This window comes from Leucopleurus acutus (genome assembly GCF_964270905.1).
Source record: "Leucopleurus acutus genome assembly, chromosome: 12".
NCBI classification, from domain to species: domain Eukaryota; kingdom Metazoa; phylum Chordata; class Mammalia; order Artiodactyla; family Delphinidae; genus Leucopleurus; species Leucopleurus acutus.
In genome coordinates, this window is record NC_139154.1 from 66,348,649 (window position 1) to 66,367,758 (window position 19,110).

The 19,110-nt window shown below is 35.5% G+C and overlaps 1 protein-coding gene across 1 annotated transcript in view; it reads right to left on the reverse strand.

Annotated features, from left to right (window-relative positions):
- FBXO11 (F-box protein 11) overlaps nt 1-19,110 on the reverse strand; it is a gene marked incomplete at both ends in the record, with an annotated part of 98,380 nt that overhangs the window by 7,432 nt on the left and 71,838 nt on the right. Inside the window, 13 exons of the mRNA XM_082852350.1 lie at nt 13-107; nt 944-1,029; nt 2,482-2,699; nt 10,983-11,120; nt 11,200-11,306; nt 11,389-11,500; nt 11,587-11,693; nt 12,830-12,962; nt 13,044-13,127; nt 13,970-14,099; nt 16,250-16,394; nt 16,816-16,900; nt 17,041-17,168. Of these exons, the coding sequence (XP_082708476.1) occupies nt 13-107; nt 944-1,029; nt 2,482-2,699; nt 10,983-11,120; nt 11,200-11,306; nt 11,389-11,500; nt 11,587-11,693; nt 12,830-12,962; nt 13,044-13,127; nt 13,970-14,099; nt 16,250-16,394; nt 16,816-16,900; nt 17,041-17,168 (1,568 nt within the window). The remainder of the gene's footprint in view (nt 1-12; nt 108-943; nt 1,030-2,481; nt 2,700-10,982; nt 11,121-11,199; nt 11,307-11,388; nt 11,501-11,586; nt 11,694-12,829; nt 12,963-13,043; nt 13,128-13,969; nt 14,100-16,249; nt 16,395-16,815; nt 16,901-17,040; nt 17,169-19,110) is intronic.

The following is a 19,110-nucleotide window of genomic DNA, read 5'->3' on the forward strand; positions in this document are numbered from 1 at the left end:
TCATTAACTTACCACATAAATTCCACCATGCTGGCCATCATGAATTTTGTTATGTCGAACAATTGGACAACTGTTTGTCCTAATCTGAATTCCTGCTAATGCATTGCCTATTTAAAAATAAAAGTTACAATATCAACATATGGAGCCTAATGGAACACAGTAAGAGCACAGTTCTGTGAAATGTCATATTCAGAAAGATACTTATGATCCATGAGCATTCCAAGACAAAACTAAAGGAACTAGGAGTGTAAAGAAGATGCAGAAGGACTGTAGGCAGTACAGGTATAGAGGTTAAGACCAAAGACTCTAGAGCCAGGCTGTTAAGTAACTTTGAATAAGCTGCTTAACCTCTTGTTGCCTTTGTTTTCCTGATCAGTAAGTGGGGATATTTAATAGTGTCTACTTCACAGGGTTGATGTAAATATTACATGACTTAATTCAGGAAAGGTGCTCAAAAAAGTGCCTGGCACTGAGTAAGCTTTATGTAAGTATTATCCAGTAAGTGTTAGCAAAAGAGGAAGCCCAGGAACATTTCAGTGTCTAGCACATAGATACCTAATAATTGTTTCCTGAATTAATACCTCAGAAGTTTTAATGAGGAATAAGGGTTTTCCCTTTCTCATTAGTACCGAAGTATATTAAACTGTCACAGAAATAATTTATTAACTGTTAAACAATGGAGTGAATGTAAGAGAATTATAGATACTCTGTGAGGCTAGGGTCTTAAGTTTTATTTTTATCCCTGTTATGCAGAATACTGCTTAGTACTTAGAAGGTACTCAGTAAATGTTTGTTAAGTGAATAAATGTCACAGAATAATCTTTATTGAGAATTTAAAGAAACCGGATCAGTTCTCCTACTCAGAACGTTTCCAAGTGGTCCTTTTGCTAATGTCAGGAACACAGGCCAAGCTCTAAAATTTTATAGAGAACGACATGCTTACCATAAATGTCATTTCCTTCAATAAGGCCTCGTCCATCACCAAAGATGTAAACTCCACCTTGATTTCCATTAAATATAGAATTGCCCCTATAATTATGTGGAAAAAAACCCAAAACACAAAAAAGCATCTATTCAGAAAACTTGCTTGTTTTATACAATAATCGTAAGGCCACTGATGTTTATGTGACCTTAGAAAATTATTTAACTTCTATGGGCCTCAGTTTCTTAATCTATGAAATGAGGGAGTGGTGATTTCCCTTCCAGTTCTTTCTAAGACTTAAATCTTTGGAAAAGCCACCTAGTATTTGAGACGAAATAGCATTCTTAAAAATTCACCTCGGGCTTCCCTGATGGTGCAGTGGTTGAGAATCTGCCTGCCAATGCAGGGGACACAGGTTCGAGCCCTGGTCTGGGAAGATCCCACATGCCGCGGAGCAACTAGGCCTGTGAGCCACAACTACTGAGCCTGCACGTCTGGAGCCTGTGCTCCGCAACAAGAGAGGCCGCGATAGTGAGAGGCCCGCGCACCGCGATGAAGAGTGGCCCCCGCTTGCTGCAACTAGAGAAAGCCCTCGCACAGAAACGAAGACCCAACACAGCCAAAAATAAAAATAAATTTAAAAAAAGATTCCACATCTTCCCCCAACGTTGGCAAAAAAAAAAAAAAAAAAAAATCAACTCAAAAGAGCTAATCCAGGGAGTTCCCTGGTGGTCCAGTGGTTAGGACTCCACGCTTCCACTGCAGGGGGTCTGGATCCGATCCCTGGTCAGGGAACTAGGATCCCACAAGCTGTGCGGTCAAAAAAACAAAACAAAAACAACAACAAAAAACCCAAAACCTATTAAGATTTAAAAAAAAAATTTAATCCATTTAAAAGAACTTTTCTTAGCTCATCTATAAACATTTGCTGAATAGTAATTAAGATGGCAATCACATAATCAACTTTTATAAAGCTAGTGGAAAAAAATGTGACAAAAATAATTCATGGTCTTTGATTAAATTATAATAGCTCTGTTCTACAGTCTTAGCCAATGCCTTCAAGACTGGATCTGTTTGTTTCCTTACTGTGGCCAGAGGAAGTGGTAGGAACTATTAAAGAAAGGTGACAGCTTGAAGTTTTGACTCTCTGTTATTCTTGGTCTAAGTATCTTTGAGATAATTAATTTCCTGGGTTATTCTATCTGCTGACTCTCAGGGGGAAAAAAAAAAAGGTCATTCAGATTTCAAGGGAAGATCACAGCCCTATTTACTCATCTATAATGCAGTCTGATGAATTTAAAATAAAAATCACAGCATTTTCAATTTTTCATAAGAAGTATCTTACATGGCTTACATCATGAATAAAAAACAAACAGAACACCTCAAAATAAATGCAATAGCTATGCTCATTCAGATGCACAGATTTTTACTAGGAAAATCTATTTTATAGTAGTCAGGTGTCTAGGAAAAACAGAGTTAAAGCTAAGTACCTTAACTTTTCTTACAGCATGAAACATAAAGTGAAAACCTAATTTCCATCCATAATTATATATAAATACCTTATTGTTGGGTCACTATTTGAGGTAATCCATACACCTGCAAAGTTGTTTGCATAGATTTTATTTTCAATGAACTGTCCTCTTCCTTTTTCATGAACATATATTCCTCCAGTCTGCCCATGATGAATTTCACATCGAACCACTGTGGGGTTAGCATAAGCTTTTACTTCAAAGCCTGCTATCCTGTTTCTGTGTATGTTGCAACTTTCAAAGTAACCCTGGAAAATAGAGAAATTAAACCTGTAGGTAAAGCTACTTTCCAAAAAGAAATGACATTAAAAAGTCTTTTTAATGTATACCTCAAAATTATCAGAAATGTTCAAGAGTTAAGAATGAAACAGATAGATATATACTAAATTTCAAATGATACATATTTTAAATGTTTTAGTAAAACAGAGAACTATAAATTCTCTAATTAATGTGAGTATATTCAAACCCAGGAAAGAAAAATAGGGGAAGATTTATTCGATAAATGGACGTAAATACCATTACCAGTAAGAATATATATCCTTCAACAAAAAGTTTATTTAAGTACTAAAGAAAATAAACTCTCATAGCCTTAAAAATGCCCCAAGAAATCAACTTCTAAAAAGTTGACCCAAGGACATAATCAGAGACTACAGAAAAAGACACACAAAATAATGTTCATCTTAGCCCAATAGGGAACTAGCTCAATAAAATGTTGTGAAGGCTTATGTTCATGTTACACATACTATCATGTTAAATGAAAAGAACAGTATATACTTCAAGATAGACTACATTCAGTATGATGTCAATTGTATTTGAAGAAAAACAACTTGAAGGATGAAACAAGAATATGAGCGTGATTAAATGAGTAGTGGTATTATGGATGCTTATGGTATCCTTTACACTTCTCTAAACTTCTTAAATTTTCTATAACAGATAAATTTACTTATTTTCTAGTGAGGATAAATGTTACTGTAATACTGATATCCTAAATTCTAAGACTCAATCAGACTGAAGGTTAGAGGAAAAAATGAGATAGTTATAAGATGGCACTTCTAAAAGCCATTTCATCCTCCTCGTCTATCTCCCTTCAAAAAGTGAATGTGTTCTCTCTTTAAATTCCCTTTAGCAGTAAGTATTTTCTTATGCTACTTCCAGGTACTGCCTTATACTGTATTTGCCATATCCATTTTTACCTGATCATAAGCTCCTGAAGAGAAAGGACTACACTAACTTCTGGAGCATCTATATAAAACTTTACACATTGTAAGCACTCAAAGTAGGGCTTTTTGCCAAATTCAGTATTAAAACAGGATGTAATTCTGAGTATTCTAATACACTACATAATTAACTCTTTAAGAAAATGGTCCTCTGAGAATAACATTTAGAAGTAGTTTTCAGGTTTCATTTTCCACAAATAAAGTACAAATCACTTATAACTTACCTGTTAACATATAGGTTATAATCTTATTCTTTTAAAAAAAATTGGGGGATTGCATCAAAAATGGCTTCTTAAAATATAAAAAGTTTTTTCTTCTTTGATTTTATACCACATAAAAATGGATGGACACCACGTGTATGTATATAGACTACTATGGCAAAACTGAGCATCAAAGAAAGAAAAACAAATTCTAAAAGAGGCTAGGTTGAAAGAGCTTAATGTCAGACTGGAACAATTCAACATTTCTGGTATTTTCATCATTGAGAAGAGAGTGCAACTTGTCTCTCTCTGCCAGGAGTTGCATGACATGTCTGAATGGTAAACTTGGGAAAGAATAAACTGAGTATGCTCAATTCAGCTTCACCCTTTTCCTCATGGAAATGAGCTGCCCTTAGGGAACATGCCTTCTGTTACTACCCCATGAATACTGCCTGTGAAATAAGCCTATTTCATTTTGGGATTCAGTTAAACAGGCTTATTTGGTTCTCATTCTATGTTGTATCTTCCGATTTAACCTCTAAGAGTAATGAAGTTGATATTTCAGCCTCTTCATGCTACTTCATGGCTTTGATTTTTTTTTTAAGAAATCCAGTTGGGATTTTTTTTTAAAATTAATTTATTTTATTTATTTATTTTTGGCTGTGTTCCATCTTCACTGCTACACGCGGGCTTTCTCTAGTTGTGGCGAGCAGGGGCTACTCTTCATTGCGGTGCGCGGGGTTCTCACTGTCATGGCTTCTCTTGTTGCAGAGCACAGGCTCTAGGCTCATGGGCTTCAGCAGTTGCGGTACACAGGCTCAGTAGTTGTGGCACACAGGCTTAGTTGCTCCACGGCGTGTGGGATCTTCCTGGCCCAGGGCTCGAACCCGTGTCCCCTGCATTGGCAGGCCGATTCTTAACCACTGCGCCACAGGGAAGTCCCTTTGATTTCTTAATTTGTTCAGAATGTGGCAGGAAAAGGTATGCTATTTACTGAGCTTCCAAGAAGACTGCAGTAACAGGTAGTGTCATGTCCTGGCTATACTAGTTCAACATATAGTACTGCAAGTATACTTTGCTACAGAATACCTACTAAAAAATTTTCAAATGCATGGATGCTCTTTCTCTGTTTTCTTTCTTTTTTTTCTTTTTTGGCCACACTGCACGGCTTGCAGGATCTTAGTTCCCTGACCAGGGACTGAACCCTCGCCCTCAGCAGTGAAAGCGCAGAGTCCTTACCACTGGACCACCAGGGAATGCCCTCTCTGTTTTCTTTAGGTTTCAATTTTGCACACCTAGGAGAGTCAAATAGATCCACAAGTTTACTAAGGCAAACAGCAGTCCCCCTCTCTTCATTTTCCCTTGTCCAGAGGCCCCCATTATAAAATCTGCTCTAATCTGAACTGGTTGCTATGGTCATAGTCACATGGTCATTTTACCATACTGTAATTTAGATTAGAGGTTAAAAATATCCCCTAGTTCCATCAGAGATGGGCGTTTTAATCTGTAGTTTTTGTTTTAAGGTAATTTTCAAGAAAAGAAAGTAGCCAAATTTTTTCGAAAAGAAAAAAAATTTTTTCCTTCATGCTCTTAAAACCAGAAGCCTCTTAAATTGCTACAATGGTGATTTTATTACATTCAGAAAGGGAACAACTGATTGACTTATAGTTTTATAATATCAGAAGAAAACCTATCTATTATGGATTAAAGGATTCAGTTAATGTAATTTTGCTTTAAAGCACATTTAATGAAGTGCACCTGGTTTTGTTAAGAAATGCCTTTAGTGCAAAATGGTCTAATAATACAGGACTGTTAAGTAGAAAACAGAACTCTACTTTGCCTCTTAAGATGCAAACCACAAAAGCTCCAACACAAATATAGAACTCCAAAGGCACAGACATTCTACCGGACTACCCCATATTATAAAATGATTTATTTCCCTACCAGAAGATACCAGATTGCTAAGAGCTTCTTCTATATTTTAAAATAAGAGCTTGTTAACTTTTCAGCCCAAGCATTTCTAAATCTCTGCCATATACATTACAATAAGTCCTTGAAAATTATCATTCTCTCAAGTTACAAACTTAACACTGATATAAAAATAAAAGGTGAGATTAAGTATTTTTTCATTAAAATTTTTTGAAGAGAAATAATCTTTATTAAATAAATATTAAAAATATTTATTAAATATAAATAGGGTGAAAGGCATTCAAGAGTTTCTCTTAAAACTCTCCAAATAAAACAAAAAAAAGAATGAAAAGTAAAGAGAAAAAAATATGCTACCTTCATTGAAATAAATGTCTACAACTCCAAACTATAATCAATCAAACACTTGCCAAATACTGTGATATCTGGATAAGGAAGAATAAGGTGCTGAGAGCAAATGTTACAGTACACCTTTAAGCAAGGTGTTTCCCCAAGTAACTGTTCTTTTTTCTTTTTAAAATAAATTTATTTTATTTATTTATTTTTGGCTGCATTGGATCTTCGTTGCTACGCATGGGCTTTTCTCTAGCTGTGGAGAACAGGGGCTACTCTTCGTTGCGGTGCACAAGCTCTAGGCGCACGCGCTTCAGTAGTTGTGGCTCGTGGGCTCTAGAGCGCAGGCTCAGTAGTTGTGGCACACGGGCTTAGTTGCTCTGCGGCATGTGGGATCTTCCTAGACCAGGACTCGAACCCGTGTCCCTTGCATTGGCAGGCAGATTCCTTTTTTTTTTAACATCTTTATTGGAGTATAATTGCTTTACAATGGTGTGTTAGTTTCTGCTTTATAACAAAGTGAATCAGTTATACATATACATATGTCCCCATATCTCTTCCCTCTTACGTCTCCCTCCCTCCTTGGCAGGCAGATTCTTAACGACTGCGCCACCAGGGAAGCCCGCAAGTAACTGTTCTAATAAGCAAGCCTAGCCAATGATCTTTTACTAAAGTAGTGAGATCTAGTGTTCCGAACAGAACACAGGAGAGGAAGGAAATACTCTCATAGTAATATTTTCATAAAAATAATTTAGGCACACGAAGTAAATCTGAAGAAGGAACACACTAATGTGCAATTTCTATCACCTAAAACTTGTATTTCCTATCTAAGGGGGACTATCCGAAGTGAAATGAAAGGAGAGGAAAACCATATTTCTACAGAGTCTGTCAACCTATCATGAGTTAAACTCATAAACTTAGAATAAATGTCTCAAAAATTTTATAGCAATTTGGCACTGCTATGATATTTTAATTTTACTTTATGAAAATAACATTCTGTAATAGATTGAACATTAAACAACAAAAAACAAAGAATTGGGGAACTGTAAACACTGATAGAAAAATTACTTTTAGCAGTGAGACTGGCATTGTTATGTAAAAGAAAAAGAAGGAATCCCATCTTTTAAAGAAAGACATATATGCTGAAATATTTACAGATGAAATGATGATGTCTGGGATTTGCTTCAAGATAATTCAGAGTAAAGAAGAAAATAAGCAATGTATGAGGAGGTACAGATGAAACAAAACTGACCATGAGCTGAAAGTTTTTGAACGTGGAGGACGGATATACATGGGAATTCATTATACTATTGTCTCTAATTTTATATATGCTAGAAGGATTCCATAAAACAAAAATACATTAAAGATATCAGAGATGAAAACCACATTGGAAACAAAACAGAAAAGAGACAAAACTATGTAGACATAGTAAGAGACACAGATTTGAGGAAATCACACAAAATTTAAAGGAAAAGAACAAAGCAATACAGAGCAATGTAAGTAATAGAGAAAATAGCCAAGTTTCTAAAGAAAGGAACATATGGACAGAAAAACAGTAAAAATTAAAACAACACATTAACAACAACATATGGATACTGAAGTAGAAAAGCAAATCCCACCAGAAAGAAAAAAAAAAACCCAGAATGATCTCAGACTTCTGTCACACTCAATTCTAGAAATATAAAAATGACTACACAATTCTGAGGGCAAGAAAGTATAATAAAAAACTGTATACTCAGCCAAGTTAAAAGGTAAATGGTAGGCATTCTCAAGGGGCAAGAATTCAAGCTACAATACCCATAAGGCTTTCTTTTAAAAATAAAATCAAAACAGCTAGATGACAAAATAGCCATACCAAGAATGAGCCAAAATTTTAAAATTCAGGAATGGAAAAACTGTGATAAAAGGACTGAAGGTAAATAAATATAACTATAGACCAATAACTGTAGGAATGTAAATGTTATAAAGCTTTACAAAAGAAAAATAAGAATAAAAATGATGGAGTAGAAATGGGTTGAAATATAAAGTATTTTCATCAGTTTTCAAAGGGGGAGTTCATACTGTATTCAAAGTTTAAACATGCAGTTAACAATGACAAACTCTAGTCATACCCTTTAAAATTCTAGGTTTGTCTTTTATACTGGGCATGTAATATTTTAACAAAAACATTAATTTCTTTAAAATAAAAAAGTAAAAATTCTTTCATGATTCATTCTTGCCAATACAGGAGTTTAAATTCTAAGTAGGTCATAGACAAGGAAAAGGAAAGACAATTTCAGAGAACAATAAATATAAATATATATAAAGATAGAGAACAGTACAGAAACTAGTTTAAATGTTTATTCTGATGTCCTCTGAAATTCGATAGAAAACAAAGTCAAACTTTAAAAGGTTAACCTTAGTGATGTCATCCTACCAATCATGGGCAGCTGACACAAAGAATACTTGGAATGAAAGAACATTCTACCAAAGGATTTTAAAGGATTGTATCACAATACTAAAACAGATGAGAGAGGCCCAAGATATACTTTTTTTCCATCCTTCCTTTATAAATCTATAATACCTTACAAATCTCTTCATCAATCCTTAATATCTATCTATCTATCTATCTACAGGACTGGCTAAGATTTGCTTTTTAAAAAAGTTATAAAATTTATAAACCTAAATCTATAAAAAGTAAACTGTATTGGGGGGGTGAAGAGTAAATTATTATAATGAATTTTAGTAACTGACCATCAGCATTAGGTCTTTTAAAAATGTGAAAATTTACTCAGGTTAAAGTTATTTTGGTACCTCAAATCATTTGTGAATGAGACCAGAGGCATGCATAAATATGATACTTGAATTGTAGGTAACTCTGGGACAAAGTCTAAAGGCAACACAGGCAAAGAAATATTAGCATAGTATAGTTCCATTACAAAAATACGAGCTCCATTTAGAATTCCACTTAATTATTATTTTTTAATAAATTTATTTATTTTATTTATTATTTTTGGCTGCATTGGGTCTTCATTGCTGTGCGCGGGCTTCCTCTAGTTGTGGTGAGCAGGGGCTACTCTTCTCTGCGGTGCGCGGGCTTCTCATTGCAGTGGCTTCTCTTGTTTCAGAGCACGGGCTCTAGGCACATGCGCTTCAGTAATTGTGGCACACAGGCTCTAGAGTGCAGGCTCAGTAGTTGTGGCGCACAGGCTTAGTTGCTTTGCAGCATGTGGGATCTTCCGACCAGGGCTCGAACCCGTGTCCCCTTCATTAGCAGGCGGATTCTTAACCATTGTGCCACCAGGGAAGCCCCCACTTAAGAATTATTGCCAGAACTTTTCTGGTGGTCCAGTGGTTAAGACTCTGTGCTCCCAACGCAGGGGGCACAGGTTCAATTCCTGGTTGGGGAACTAAGATCCTGCATGCCGCACAACGTGACCAAAAAATAAATAAATTAAAAAAAAAATTTTTTAAAAAGAATTACTGCCAATGTGGGCGGCACTCAAAGGGGCGGGGAGGCAAATTCTCAAGACTCCTATGTTTTGATAACCTCCATACCTTTGCCCAGACTCCCCAATTCCCAAACTCCCCTCTTCCCCACTCCTTGGAAAAAAGAGCTACAATTTGCAAAAAAAAAAGTCAATTTTTAAATTCTAACTGGAGAAGGGCAAGTGGTCATCTCCACTGTGTTTTCTTATCTACAGGCCCAAACTATAGCCTGAGTTTTAAGTGAACTGTTTTTCTCAGGTTACGGTTACCCCAGGAATATAATAAGCTGGACGGTCTGAAATTATTTACAACTAATCAGAACTTGATAAAAGGGTACTCCTCATGGTCTAGTTCAGTTTTAAAAAAAAGAGCTCTGCATTAGGGTTTTAGACACAAAAAATGGAAATACAAAATTTCCTTCGCTGACAATTTGTAGATGTCAATTCAACGTTCCAAAGTTGCGTGATTAATATCATATAATAGCAATAAAACTTCACCATACCCTTGTTTGTCATGTCAAACCTCCTCTCCTAGCTCTGACTTCGTAATAAAAAATGTTGCCAATGCTACACTAGGACTTGAAAATTACTTCAACAAAAATTAGACATTAGGGAATTCCCTGGCGGTCCAGTGGTTAGGACACTGTGCTCTCACTGCCGAGGGCCCGGGTTCAGTCCTTAGTAGGGTAACTGAGATCCCACAAGCTGTGGAGAGCGGCAAAAAAATAAAAATTATAATTAAATGAAAAGAATACCTGAATAGGCACCCAAGAACATTACTTTTGGCCTAAGAGAGCTCAAAAAAAGTCATGTCTCTATAAAATTGTGTAAAATGACACAGTAGTCACTAAAACATAATATCATCCATATAAAGATGCCTAACTGCATAAGAATTTTAGAACTGATGTATTATCATCACTGTATTTCTTATTAAAGTTCTACCAGTTAAAAAAAATTTAAGAGGAATGAAATGAAGTCAAACTAATGATGAAACTATTGTCTCTCCAAGTGTAGTCTACAACCTGCATTAAACTCACTTATGGTGCTTATTAAAAAACGCATATCCTGGGCCCCGTCCTTAAAAATTCTGATTTATTGTATCTGGGTGATTTTTATGCACAGTTACATTTGAGAACTACTGGATTAGACCTTATTCCCCTCAAAGATCACATCAATTCCCTAAGGACTCCATCTTCCGTACATATATATAATGTTAGATTCAAGAATTTACAGAATTCATACTGCATACTGACTTTAGAACATAATGCTGAAATCTTTTAAGCCTACACTTTTCAATTCAGCATTTTGGTGATGATAAAATGCTGACACCTATTTGAAATTTTAACTGATATGACGTCAATTTTTCTATTAAGAATAAATGTTCTTACCATGCCATGATCAAATGTGAACACACCAACGTCACGTCCATGATGAATATGATTCCGTCTAATAATTGGGTTTCCATGATTTTTAACCCAAATCCCAGCTAAAGCATTATTGGAAATTTCATTATCTTCGTATATTCCCTACAACAATTAACCAGAAATAAACATCAGTAGAGCTAAAAAAAGAAAAAAGAAAAAACCCCACAAAATTAAAAAATACCTGTGCATGGTCTGTTATATAAAGTCCAACATTTTCACAGTCACTGATGTTACAGTGCTTGATAGTGGGACATGCTCCTTGACCACTAACACATACTGCAGAGCCAACTGTAAGACAAATAATTTATTTAAAAACCTACTGGGCAACACAGTGACTCATTTTATAATAAGACGTAACGGGAACACTAACCTGTACATGTACTTCGGATGATACAGTGATCAATAATAGGGCTACAATTTACTGTAATCTCTAAGCAGTGGTGTGCATTGTGGTGTTGAGCAGATTTGTCATCAGGGTTAAACTGAAAAGTAGAAATTTTGTTTGAAATAAACAACCACTGCCTTAATGATTTCCACATACATACTTAAAAATTTAAAAATGCCTTACCCTTATTGTCATATATCCAACATAAGCATCCTCGGAACCTTCCATAAAAACGAAGGTTGAATCTCTAGTGTTTTCAATTATAACTTTGTCTGCTACTTTTCCAGGTGCTACGAAGAAAATATTTTAAAGTATATTACCTTTATCAGACAGATAGAATGGACATTTAAAAATTACTTTTTTAATCAGTAAAAATACTCTGCCATAAAACTAATAATTCAGTACTGCCCTTTTTACGGCTTTTAAATTGGGTACATTTTTTGGAGAGGGAACTTTTAAAGAACATTAATATTGAGTAGATAGGACTAATATTCATTTTATCAGATAGATAACTATGTTTCATTGGCCTTCATAAGGCAGTCATACTTAACACGGACATTATCTGAGTACCATTATACACAAATCCATGTATAGTAATACTTCTATTAAGATTCAACTACAAATAGTATTTAATATCAAATGCAATGGCATATTAAAAAGTGGGTTTCTTGTGGAAACCAAATCACAACCAGCAGCACCAGAAAACGAGGCTCAGGGAGAAGAAAGAAAGGGATGATGAGCAGGGAGAGAAAGAGAGAAACTTCTTTATTTAAACTTATTTCCAATACTGGCCTTGATTTGGAAAGTAATGGAAATCAGTAGGCAAAATTTTTCTAGACTTTCTCCTACTTTTCTTTGAGGTGGAAATGGGGGAGGGAAGAAAGAGCAGTAAATGCAAATTTCATTAACTAGTAACAATTAACTAGTTATCTTAAAATGGTCTCGTACTACAGTATCCTTAAAAAAATCAGATATACCATAAATCTTCAAATAACTGATCAGTGCTCAACAACTACTACATTTATTCTTAGAAACCTGACCAGAAAGACAGCTTTGAAACAGTACAGAAAGTATTTTAAAAGTACATTTGTTTCTTTAAAAATACAGCAATAAAAACATTATCCTCTGTATTTTCAAATAAAAGATAAAATTAACCAATATTTTTCTCTAATGATCAACTAAAGCAGCTGGACAAAGTACTGACATCAAGAAATATACACATCCCCCCAAAAAGAAATAGGTACATTTATAATTTCTGAACTCTAAAGTTTTCATTTCCATCATATAAAATATACATGATATTTCCTATTTTTTTCTACAATTAAGACATTATCATGGTTCATCTGGATTTTAAGTAACTAGCATTTTAAAAACCCATCATATAAATAAAACATTAAAATTCTAATGACAATGCATTTACACGTACCTGCACCAATCATAGTGATTGGAGATTCAATATATATCCATTCATCAGTATATATTCCAGAATGAACAAAGATAAGTCCATCAAAATGAGCTTCTTGTACTCCACCAAGAGCATCTTCAATTGTATCGTAATACTAAAAAAAAAAAAGAAAAAAGTCAGTATAGAACTGTAAGATCATCATTTTAAATATTAGAAAAAGACAAATCAAACATACCAACATATTTTCTCTTCCTTTGTATCTTGCAGGGTTACTGTAGAAATGTTCAGCAAATCCTGGCTTTACATGTGCACCTTTATACTAAAACATCAAAAAAAAAACAAAAAAACAAATACTGACTACTAACATAAACACTACAGTCTAAATTAATTTAGTACTATATGAATTTTTCATTAATTATCAAAAACAATTATCAGTCCAACAAATTTTCTGTTGCATACTGCAATGCAAAATCTAGAACAGTTTATGACTCAGTAATATCCAGTAAATAGGACATGGTTTTTCAACCTCAGCACTACTGATATTTTGGAACAGATAATTCTTTGTTGTGAGGGCTATCCTCTGTAGGATGTTTAGTAGCATCCCTGGACTCTAACCACCATGTATCAGTAGCAGTCTCTTCTCCAGCTGTGACAACCAAAAATGTCTCCAGACAATGCCAAACATCCCCTGTGGAGCAAAATCACCCTTACCTGGGAACCATTCGTAAAGGACCATGTGAAAATTAAGCTAAATGTGAAACTTTAAATAACTACTCAACGGTAATAATTTAAATGTAAGTTCAAACAGATCCAGAGAAAGTATAACTGCTCTCAGGCTACTGATACTTACTGATACTGTTTAAATGATTAATAAATATGTCAGTAGTGAAAAGAATTGTTGACTTTTTTGTTGGTTGATAAATGTCCACTGACTTGAAACCTATTCTGTTTTTTTTTTTTTTGCGGTGCCATGAGTCTTCTGGGATCTTAGTTCCCTGACCAGGGACTGAACCCAGGCCCTCAGTAGTGAAAGCGTGGAGTCCTAACCACTGGACTGCCAGGGAATTCCCTTGAAACCTATTCTTGAGTTTAAATTTTCAAAAAGGAACTTTTACTTAAAATATATAATATAAATCAGTGTTTTCCATTTATACTTCATACCAACTGCTGGAAACTCTCTTTCCAAGGATTTGGATGTTCATATTCTTCTGGATTAATCTGGTAGAATTTGCCAGGTTCAGGATGCATCATAGGGCGGGTATATTCAAATACTTCCATGTATAATCGTTTCCTGAAGGGGGAAAGGAATGAAGATTTCTTCATAAAATGTCCTTTAAACAACTATAAAAATTATTTGAGGCCTCAAAAACTTCTAGGAATATGAAAAAGCAGAATTTTAAATGTAAAAATAAAATTTTTGTCTAAAACAATGTAACTGCATATAAAACACAGTCCATCCAAAAGAATAAGTGTCAATTCTTTAAAATCTGACTGTTTAGTCAGGCGAAAATAAAAGCCACTCTTACTGTAAAAGCCACATACAGTTTCAATTTTCTTTTCTTTCTTTTTTTTTTTTTTTGTGGTACGCGGGCCTCTCACTGTTGTGGCCTCTCCCGTTGTGCAGCACAAGCTCCGGACGCGCAGGCTCAGCGGCCATGGCTCACGGGCCCAGCTGCTCCATGGCATGTGCGATCCTCCCGGACCGGGGCACAAACCCGTGTCCCCTGCATCAGCAGGCGGACTCTCAACCACTGCGCCACCAGGGAAGCCCCAGTTTCAATTTAAAAGGATTATTTTAAATAATGATGAAAAATAATGATGCTGCTTCATTTATGTCCTATCAAGAACCATCAAATCTTAGAAATGGAGTGATAATAACTATTATAACTTCTTGTACAAAGCAAAATGTTTCTTTTTCTGCTCTTCGTTCTTTTTCCTTTCTAACACAAACATAATTTTTTCTTAAATTTAAGGTGTACCTTATTTTTAGCATCATAGAAGTAATACATATAAGCTGTTATAAAATACAGAAAAGTATAATGATAACCTAAACAGTTTACTGTATTTCCTTACAGTCTTTTTCACTTATAACAGTTGTGACTGTAACACATAAAATTCTGTATTCTGCTTTTTACTTTTTATAACATAGCATATTCCTATGTTATTAAAAACTGTAAAAATCACTGTTAATGACTATATCACAACACTCTAAGTAGACATTACATTGTTTACTTTTAGTCCCATCCCTTATTGCTAGACTTTTCCATTATTTCTAATTTCCCCCCACTGTTAACTATGCTATTATGAAAAATTTGTAAATAGGGTAAACAAATTTTCAGAAGTGGAATTGCTGGGTCAAAGGGCATGCTTTTCTCTTTTTTTTTGGCTGCATTGGGTCTTTGTTGCTGTGTGCGAGCTTTCTCTAGTTGCAGTGAATGGGGGCTACTCTTTGTTGCGGTGCACGGGTTTCTCATTGCAGTGGCTTCTCTTGCTGCAGAGCACCGGCTCTAGGCGCGTGGGCTTCAGTAGTTGTGGCTCACGGCTCTAGAGCACAGGCTCAGTAATTGTGGCACACGGGCTTAGCTGCTCCGCGGCATGTGGGATCTTGCTGGACCAGGGATCGAACCTGTGTCTTCTGAATTGGCAGGCGGATTCTTAACCACTGCGCCACTAGGCAAGTACCAGGGTATGCCTATTTTATGGTTCAAAAATACAAATGTCCAAACTATTTTCCAAAAGTGATATACAAAATCTACAGTCTTACCTAACTATCAGATTTAATTAATTAGCTGTTTTAAATCAGACTTCATACTCTTTCTAAAAAGCAATGGAATGAAAAACTTTTCCCATAATCACTGTTGCTTTTAACTGACAAGTAGCAGAAAAAGTACTTGTTTTATTGTTTTAAAAACACTGCTGGGCTTCCCTGGTGGCGCAGTGGTTAAGAATCCGCCTGCCAATGCAGGGGACACGGGTTTGAGCCCTCGTCCGGGGAGATCCCACATGCTGCGGAGCAACTAAGCCCGTGTGCCACAACTACTGGGCCTGCACTCTAGAGCCCGTGAGCCACAACTACTGAAGCCGGTGCACCTAGAGCCCGTGTTCCGCAACAAGAGAAGCCACCACAATGAGAAGCCTGCACATCACAACAAAGAGCAGCCCCTGCTCGCTGCAACTAGAGAAAGCCTGCACGCAGCAACGAAGACCCAACACAGCCAAAATAAATAAATAAATTTATAAAAAATATATTACAAAAAACACTGCCTGGACTGACAGCCAACATTTGTGATAAATAGTTAACTTGGAATTTATAAGCATTCTAATTTTCTTCTGACTATTTAATTGTAACCATCAACTCACACTCCAAATTTCCTACCATCTACAGCATTTTGGGCAACAAGTAATATATCTCAAGATAATAAGAAATAAATTTTCACTTACCACAAAATTGGATCATTAGCAAGCTCACTGAAGCGTTTACACACACAAGCTGCTCTACAAAGATCCTGTTCCAGCAAGTAAGAGAAGATTTTTAGAACCACTTCATCTGGCAGTTTCTCCTGAAGATACTGTTCAGCAGGTGCTGCTATAAAGAGATTAACAAACAGAATATAAACAATCCATCATGCTAGCAAAGACTTTCTCATTATTTAAAGAGCACAATTTCCATTTTGTCTAATGAACAGCTTTTATTTTTTGACAATCATTTTATAAGCATTTGCTTTCATAGACGGCACACATTTATTTTCTTTTATCTTGACAGTATTCTTTCTTTTAGCTAGCTAGTATGCACCATTTCAAAAACTGGCTACACTAAATATACAAAAAGGATTTTTATACAATTACAATCAGAGATGGAGAAGGTGACGGTTCTCATGTTTATTCTGTAATAATCACTTTCTCAATCTCAAATGTACAAATAAACTACATTTAAGTTGATATTAATTTTTTGGTATCAAAAAATAAAAATTATTTGACCCTATTTCTTAGCTTTCCATAGGAAATACCTGATAGATCTTGAGATTTTCCAGAGACTCTGGCACGTTTTGCACGATGACCAAAGAAGTTTTCTGTGGTTGAAGTTGAAGCACCCTTTAAAAACAAAATGAAAACTAAGCAAATATTTTTACCATAATCATTACATCTAAAAAATGACTGACGGTCCCCTTTCTGTTTGTTTCCTAACAATTCCTTCATTACACACACAAAAAAAGCAGTTACACTGAATTTACCTCCATACTGCTCTTTGTAGGACACGCTGTTCTTTTTGGCAAAAGAGTTTTCCTACGAAGTTGGTATGGACTATTTTGTGCACCAGGACCCGATTCTTCTGCAACCATATCTGCAGGTACATCATCATCTGTTATAAACAAAAACAATATGAAAAATGATACCCATTTTTAAGAAAAAGCTCTATGAATTCAGTAACTTTTTAAAAACTTTATACATTTTTTTGGGGGGAGATACAGTTTTTATACAAAATTCCAGGCAACTGGATAACCATCTGAGAAGTGCTGGATTTCTACTTTATTTCTTACTTCAAAATAAATTCCACAATTGACCATATGCTTAAATACAATGTAAATAAATAAAAATCACTAGAAGAAAACAAAATTATTTTTTATAATGTTAAAGTGGAAAAGCTCTTTCAAGGTATGACACAAAATTGGAAGGCATTTAAAAAAAAGGTGAGGAGGATGTTCACTTGATGAGTGAGTGCATGGTTAGAGTCCAAGTGGGGTGAGAAAGGTATCAAAAGAGAGGGATAGTTCAGTATAGGGTATCAGATACCAAGTAGGATAAAAAGGGCATCCATGCAGAGAGTGGTCTGGCATACAGTGTTGGAGCTCAAGAGGGGTTAAGAAGGAAGTCCATGTGGGGGAAGGTGGCCTGGAATGGAGAGTCAGAGCCAGAGAAGGGAGAGAAGGGCATTGCACAGGAGAGGAGATGGTGGAATCGGAAGCTTGGTAACAAACAACAGAGGGACTGATCAAATGGAAGCCAGGCTTCTGAAAGAGAAGAGAGTTAAAATATTAAAAAAGAGAAAGCTAGAGTAAATCTTACAGTGTTAGACTGGAATTATCAATGTGAACTCATTGTTTTTAAAAGATAGATAGATATAGAAATAGGTATAGTTACAGATGTTTGAAAATGTGTGGATTATACACGCGTATATTCCCTAGCTCTGTTCACTGACAAAGCCTGGAAGCAATGCCACTCCAACAGCAATGAGCATGACTAGCATTTGGATCTTTGCTTCTGAATACTTCTCTATAAAAGGAGTAAGGGCTCCTTGGAGAAATGGCTGATTCTAGGCTGAGGGAAATACAGAATGAGCCTGGAGTATCTTGTGGCAGAAACAAGAAAGTGCTCAGTAATGAGGACATGTCAAAAAAACACTGAAGTCAGCCTGAATGGCCACCCACTAGCAAAATTATGCTGAAGTACCAAAACTCATGACAGTAAAGGGATTATAACCCACTGAATGGACAGCAACCTATAAATTCATCCTACTATAAATGAATAAATGGAAAGTTTGATAAGGAGATGTTTAAAGTACATCCCCCACAAAATACTGATTAAATAGAAAGGGAAAAGCCATTAACAGTAGAGATGCCAATCAGATGCTGTCTTAATTAAGGGATCAAAGTGAACATCATCATTCATAGGACAAACTGAAACCGTGTGTCACCTGATAGCATACAAGATCACAGAAACACTTCTATGATATTCCTGACAAAGATGCATAACCTAAATCTAATTATGAGGAAACATTAGAACAAATTCTTGTTCTAATTTGTTTTGAATAATCTTCAAACTGTCAGTTATGAAAGTCAAGGAAAGCCTGAGGAACTGTTCCAGATTGAAGGATACTGAAAAGAAATGTCAACTCAACGCAACATGTGGTTCTGAACTGGATCCTTTTGCTAAAAAGGTTATTAAGACAACAGTGAAATAATTCATTCAATTAGTGAAACTTGAATGGGGGTCTAAAGACAGTAACGTGTCAATGTTAACTCTTGATTTTAATAGGTGTAGTATGGTCATTTAAGGGAATATCTTTGTTTGTAGGAAATGCCCACTAAAGTATTAGGAGGACAAAGGCTGGGAACTTATTCTTGAAGGGTTCAGGGAGAAAAAAAAACACACACTTCTTTGTACTGTACTTCTCAACTCTTTCTTAAGTTTGGATTGTTAAAAATGAACTAATAAATTTGAGTAGTATTTTAACATTTAAAAATTCTGCTTGGAAAATGAAAACCATAGTCAAAAGAAGCAACACAATTAGGAAAAAATATTTG